Source organism: Limulus polyphemus, unplaced genomic scaffold (genome assembly GCF_000517525.1).
Source record: "Limulus polyphemus unplaced genomic scaffold, Limulus_polyphemus-2.1.2 Scaffold240, whole genome shotgun sequence".
Classification (NCBI taxonomy): Eukaryota; Metazoa; Arthropoda; class Merostomata; order Xiphosura; family Limulidae; genus Limulus; species Limulus polyphemus.
Window position 1 is genome coordinate 411,234 of NW_013665850.1, and position 6,856 is coordinate 418,089.

General features: G+C 27.8%; 1 protein-coding gene across 1 annotated transcript in view; it reads right to left on the reverse strand.

The window, feature by feature from the left end:
* Positions 1–1,091: 1,091 nt before the first annotated feature.
* LOC106478678 (calcipressin-2-like) overlaps positions 1,092–6,856 on the reverse strand; it is a 17,893-nt gene continuing 12,128 nt past the window's right edge. Inside the window, exons 2-4 of the mRNA XM_013939237.2 lie at positions 5,617–5,790; positions 4,216–4,390; positions 1,092–3,729 (exon numbers count right to left, since the gene is read on the reverse strand). Coding sequence (XP_013794691.1) covers positions 3,551–3,729; positions 4,216–4,390; positions 5,617–5,790 — 528 coding nt within the window. The 3' untranslated portion in view covers positions 1,092–3,550. The remainder of the gene's footprint in view (positions 3,730–4,215; positions 4,391–5,616; positions 5,791–6,856) is intronic.

Below are 6,856 nucleotides of genomic sequence, written 5' to 3' on the forward strand. Positions count from 1 at the left end.
TAAACTAAAATTGAATTATAATCTACAGTTTGATACCAAACTTATTGACATACATTAATGAATTATAATCTACAGTTTGATACCAAACTTATTGACGTACATTAATGAATTATAATCTACAGTTTGATACCAAACTTATTGACATACATTAATGAAATAGTTGTTCAATAAAATTTTGAATGCAAGTCAACAAACATGATGACATGGCCTTTCACCCGTGATGATAGGATTAAAAAACATGTTCAGTAGTACTAAACTTGAACAATGTGGGGAAAAATGCAAACTGAGAACTAGATACATGCGTGTACTCCCATTTCCATTGTTTTGAAGGATTGATATTAGCCATCCCTACATTTACTTCATTTTTTGATAAGTTTTTTTCTTCACTTGTAGTATTAGATTCAAAGTGGAGTAAGAGAATGGGTTAAAATTACCTTTTTCAGATACATATGCAACTAATCTAAATGGTAAATTTTGTTGTAGCTAGTATCACAAACCATTCTACAATGGACTATATGCATACCTGGTTAGTTTTATACTGATACATTTTCTAATGATATTCTATAATAGTCTCAGTGAAACAGGCTTATAATTCCTCAGATACTTTAGAATTGTTCCATTATCAATTAGAGAGGACAAAAAAAAACTTCTCAAATTAAATGCATACCCTACCAGATTAATAGATGGAATAACAGGTTTTTAAACCAAGTGAACATCTTTGTGACTTAGAAAATTTAAAAATCCAGAATGTCAGTATTGTTTTGCCATATGTTGTAATGTACAGTTGAGTTCAAAACAAGGCTGAGGGAAAAGTTTAAAAGAGTTATTATCTTAAGGTTCAGATTAGACAGTATTTAAATCCCATTTGTTTATATTGTAGTAGATGAGCTATTATCAAATAACATTCACTGTCAAACATGGTATAGGTGAGTCAATACAATAGTTTATAGTTGTATATCAAGTAAGAGATTAAAAAATTATTGAAGTACTTTAAAATTCACGATTTTTAAAAAATATATTTGGATTGTGATGCTTGTGGTTTAATAACTATATCAGAAAATTTATTGTAAACAGATGCAAAGACACAATAATATAATGTTATAGTTTATTAGCATTCATACTCATGTAACATTTACATTTCTTAAAACCTTCTCATATATTTATACATAGAACAAAAATATAGAATTTTAACCACTGCTTTCTCAGATGCTTATACTTCACAAACAATTCTACCACGTACTGTAGTTTAACCACTCTATATTAAAATGAAAAAAAAAAAAAAATGAGTGAGACATGCTGAATAAAATTTTAACATTCCAAGATGAGAACAATACATTACTTGCATTACAGTACACAATGTATCAACAAATAATACATAAAACATAGATATGGAAAAAAATAATTCGTATCAGTAGCCCCCATCCCAATCACTTAGTATTTATCACAATCAATCAAGTAAACAAAATACATGGTGTGACTTAAATATTATCAGTCTTACTGTGATAACAATTTTGCTTGACCAATTATAAAAGAATTTTTACTTAGTTATAAAACTTTATGTTTTAAATGATATTTGTGATGTTGTTATTATTAACCAGTCACAATTTATTAAGTTTCTTTTTATATATTTTGATGTTTTAATAAAATGTAATTCACTAAAATGTACTCATCAATGCGCATCAAGAAACGTGTGCTAAATTCAACTTGAAAAAGTAGAGTGAAAAATGATTACACTTTACTTATAGTATTTGCCTGCAACCAACTAAAATTTCAGGGGCAAACACAGATTAACAGATATATATTACACTGAATATGAACTAACCACACATATTTGCAGAGAGAGACACTTAAAACTTCTGTATCAAGAATTTTCTACAAAACTATAAATCAAATTAATGGTACTTAAGTTTTGTAGACTGCATCAGTATTTATGATAATTTTAGAATAATTTTAATTATACAGTTACAAAGTCACATTATTCCCAAGATTGAACAATGTAAATTATGAGTTACAGATAAAGCAAAGTGAAAAATTATTAGTTTCTAGAAAGACTGATTGTCTTCAATATAGGACAGCTAACTGGAATATAAAAGCTGGTTTATTACAATGTACAAATACTTTTATCTTAATAACAGTTTAATTATATAACTTAACATACCTAAAATTTATAAATAAGATAAAACAGCTTCATCTATAAATTAATATGGTATAACATTTAAGATATTTGTTAGTAGGTTTAAAAATTATGCAATAACAGAAAATTTCTACATTTTTCTTGGAATCAAGTACAGCATTTATTAAAAAACAGAACTGATAAAAAAATTCATTTATTTCCACAGTAAGATTGAGAAAACTATTCTTTAAATGTAAGTGTTTTACAACTTTTCAAAATAACTATATTCAGTGACTTATAACAGCAATAAGCTTTAGTCATCAAAATAAAGTATATTTTGCTTTGTTTATGCATAAATATGATCATCAAAATTTCTCTATACTTACCAGATCAAAAAATATAATTAAAGTTAAACTTTCAGCATAAACCCATATTTCTGAAAACTGGAACACATTTTTTATCTTCTCTCCTGAAAAGTAAACATGTTTCTTTCTTCATGATATTCAGGTTTGTTCTGATACTTAAAATCATTTTCATTTTAATAGATACCAACTAACTTATTGAACACAAACACACACATATATATATACACACAGTTCTTGAAACAGCTTTTAGTGGGAATGTTATGTTTATTTTTTAATTACAAGATATCATCAATAGTGTATGTGATTGTGTCTCACTTTTAGAGACAAAAATTATAATATTCCCACCAAGAGCTGTTTCAAAAACCTTGTATATGTTCAAACATTCCATTTTGCAATTTCTTCAATAAGTAACTGAAAACACAGCTAATTTTCTATCACATATAAAACATCTTCAAAATAAGTTTAAATACATCTAATCACACTATACAATATATATATATAGCAAGCACTTTATTTATTTCACCAAAAACGTTTTATAATACTTCATGTTCAGAAAAAAAACAGAAGAAAGAAATGATAAACAATTGACATAGTTATCAAGGTAAATTTCTCAGTAAGTGTTAATTCTCTGCAAAACAATGTGTTAAAGATAAACATCAGTTGTGATACCTTTTAACATTTTCATGTTATGCTGGGGTATAGGAGGTGTGATCCAATAATTGAAGGTTAGTAACAGTTCACTCAAGCTTGAAATCTAAGGACTAATTTCTTTACATTTAATAGCAATAAATTCTGATATCTATAGTCATACTTGTTTGGAATTTCAAATTACAATATATACTAACACTTTATAAAATCTGAAAATTAAACTTTAGTTAATCATTTAATTTAGTTTTCTCTTTCAAGTAAGTACATTTCTTAATGATGATTATATTTATTCATTACACAGACTTTATCCATGTAATATAACACATTTTCAAGTTTGATTGTATAACTGAGAGTTGGAAACTTGCTAACTTTGAAATAGTCACTGAACCATAATCTGGTCTAATACAAAATGTGTTTTAATTTCTTAATCAGCAGAGTTAGGAGGAGATGGGCTATCCAACTCCTCAAGAGAGGGAACCCTTTCTGGACATCGTGTCTGAACAATCTTTAGTTTGGGTCGGGTATGGTCTTCCTCCTTTTCACAGACATGAACAACTATTCCAGGTTGAGAGCTAGATGGAGGATGGAGTTCATGAACACCTCCTGAAAGTATTATTCCTCATTTAACAAGTTACTTAATTAAGACACTTCAAACATTCAATATATAGCTTGTTGTCTTACTTGTTCTTTTGTATTATGAACAAAATTGAGAAACTAGTAGTTATAAAAAAAATTTTTTTATAACCCATGCAAATAAAACCAGTAAGATTTTCAAACTGGTATAAAAATTAAATTGAACTCATTATAAACCATTTTTACCATTTATTCAAAGCTACAATAGTTAATTTAAATTTTTATAGCTTTACAACAATTTTGAATATAAGTTTGTTCTTTGTAGTTCTTTATGCTATTTTTATCAGTCACATTACATGTATCTAGATAAATGTTACAATGTTTAAAAATTTATGTATATTGTATATTTCAAATAATTTTTATATTCAGATTGTATCTGCTTTCAAGCTAGCCCTTGAGTTTCATACAACAAAAATACATTTGTAAACACAAAGAGTTAAACTTGAGTTATTATACCTGGTGTCAGATCAGCAATGGCAGAGAGTATGTCATAGTTAATGGTAGGATGAGCTTCATCAACTGGTGCCCAACCAACAGGAGGTGATGCAGGTGGTGAAATCAGGAACTGTTTCTCTGGGGTTGGAGGTTGTAAATGTATATCTGATGGGTCAGTTTCTTTACTGCTACTTTGCTGATGTAAAAAAGTTACAAATTTATTCAACTGAAATGGCAAAAGCACAGAATACCCAGAATAATAACAACACAAATGTAATGCACATTGTAAAATTTAAAATAACTTTTGGCATAAAATTGAATAAAAACTAATATCGAAAGTAAGCTATTTTTTGTTTTTATCCCTTCAAAATTTTTATTTCAAAATAACCTTTATAATTACAGCACACAGTGTTGGTTATTTACAACCTTTATAATTACAGCACACAGTGTTGGTTATTTACAACCTTATAATTACAGCACATATTGTTAGTTGTTGACAACCTTATAATTACAGCACATATTGTTAGTTGTTGACAACCTTATAATTACAGCACATACTGTTGGTTATTTAGAACTTTATAATTACAGCACATACTGTTGGTTATTTAGAACTTTATAATTACAGCACATACTGTTGGTTATTTAGAACTTTATAATTACAGCACATACTGTTGGTTATTTACAACTTTATAATTACAGCACATACTGTTGGTTATTTACAACTTTATAATTACAGCACATACTGTTGGTTATTTACAACTTTATAATTACAGCACATACTGTTGGTTATTTAGAACTTTATAATTACAGCACATACTGTTGGTTATTTACAACTTTATAATTACAGCACATAGTGTTGGTTATTTACAACTTTATAATTACAGCACATATTGTTGGTTATTTACAACTTTATAATTACAGCACATATTGTTGGTTATTTACAACTTTATAATTACAGCACATATTGTTGGTTATTTACAACTTTATAATTACAGCACATATTGTTGGTTATTTACAACTTTATAATTACAGCACATATTGTTGGTTATTTACAACTTTATAATTACAGCACATAGTGTTGGTTATTTAGAGCTGAGTGAAAGTAGCTGAAGCAGTAAGGTTTAGTTATTATACTCTCTACTCTAAGAAGTAATTTGAAAGAGTTAATTAACTAAAAATTCAGTTACGAGCTGAATGTACAAAAAGCTTTTTTAAATTTCAGACAAAATGAAAATCCAGATACATAAACATTTAAGATACACATTTTTTGAAATTAATTATTTGAACACAATTTGTGATTTCATATGGGTCTTTATGAAGAATAAAAGTTTAGGCTCACTCCTACACTTTTGAATAAAACTGCAATTATTCACAAAGAAAGTAGTAATACTTCTATACTCTAACATTACTTTTGACAAATACCTGAGCAAAGTAGCAGTTAATAAAGTTTTCTCCGATTTGATACTGATGACAATGAATTCTTGCCTGTGCAGCTGATGCTGGGCTCTGAAAGTTCACTCTAGCTCTTTTAAAGCTCTTGAAATACTGGAATGTTGCATCCTCTTCATAATGTTTGAACAAATCTTCAAAATTTGCCTTAAATAGAAAATACAAATTAATTTAATTGTTTTTCTTTGTTTGTTTCAGAGCTAAAACAAGGCACTTTTCACAATGATTACAGTTCTTTTGGGATTTCATACTCACGCTTAATAACTCTTCCCCCCCCCCACACCCATAATCATTGATTGCTACATATAATACTTTTGCCACTTCCCTTGCAGTTGTAAAAAAATGCTAATGAGCTTGTTAAAATAATTTTTCATGATTTGAAAACTGTAAGAATGAGTTGAGTTCAAACACCCCACCTTATGACAGCCATCATGACAGTGATATTTGAACACCTTTACATACTTGAATTTAGACACAGAATGCTAACAAAATTTATAAGAATGGGTTTCCATAGGTATCATTTCTATATTATATCTTTTTGAACTACCATTACTATGTAGTTCAGAAAGGAAAAAACAAATAGAAATTTAATTTGTGAAAACACTATTATACATAATGTAAGTTGCAAGAAAATTGGATTCCAGCCAGTGGTTCTAGGATTTTACCCATCATATGAGCATATGAACAACTACTCCCTCCCTGCAAAGGTCGATTTTTCTCATACAATAAAATTGAATCTAGAAATATACCAAAGAAACATCAAATTCAGTTATTTAGTGAAATGAGAAATATGAAATATAATATTACATTTATAAAGATATACAAATTAGCCAAATGGTGTTCATACAATCCATGCTTCAGAAAAAATTATTTTAATACAAAAATTGGAACTCCTATTGTAACAAACATACTGTCATAACATACACACAAAAACAATAATAAAAGCATATGATATAATACTTCTAAAAGTAGTAAGTTGAAAATAGTGTAAGAAGTTTTAAGTAAGATTCAAGGACTAAATGAGAGATTATTGGGAATTTATCTACTGTATTTTTCGGAATATAAGATGCACCCTTATTTTGAAGACAAAGTTTTGGGGAAAAAAAGCTACAGCTGCATTTGAAAGATTTTTATTGAACAAAAATTCAATATGATACGTTAAAAATTAGTATATATTGTTCTAAACACAAAAGAGCTCAAAACATCAAAATAA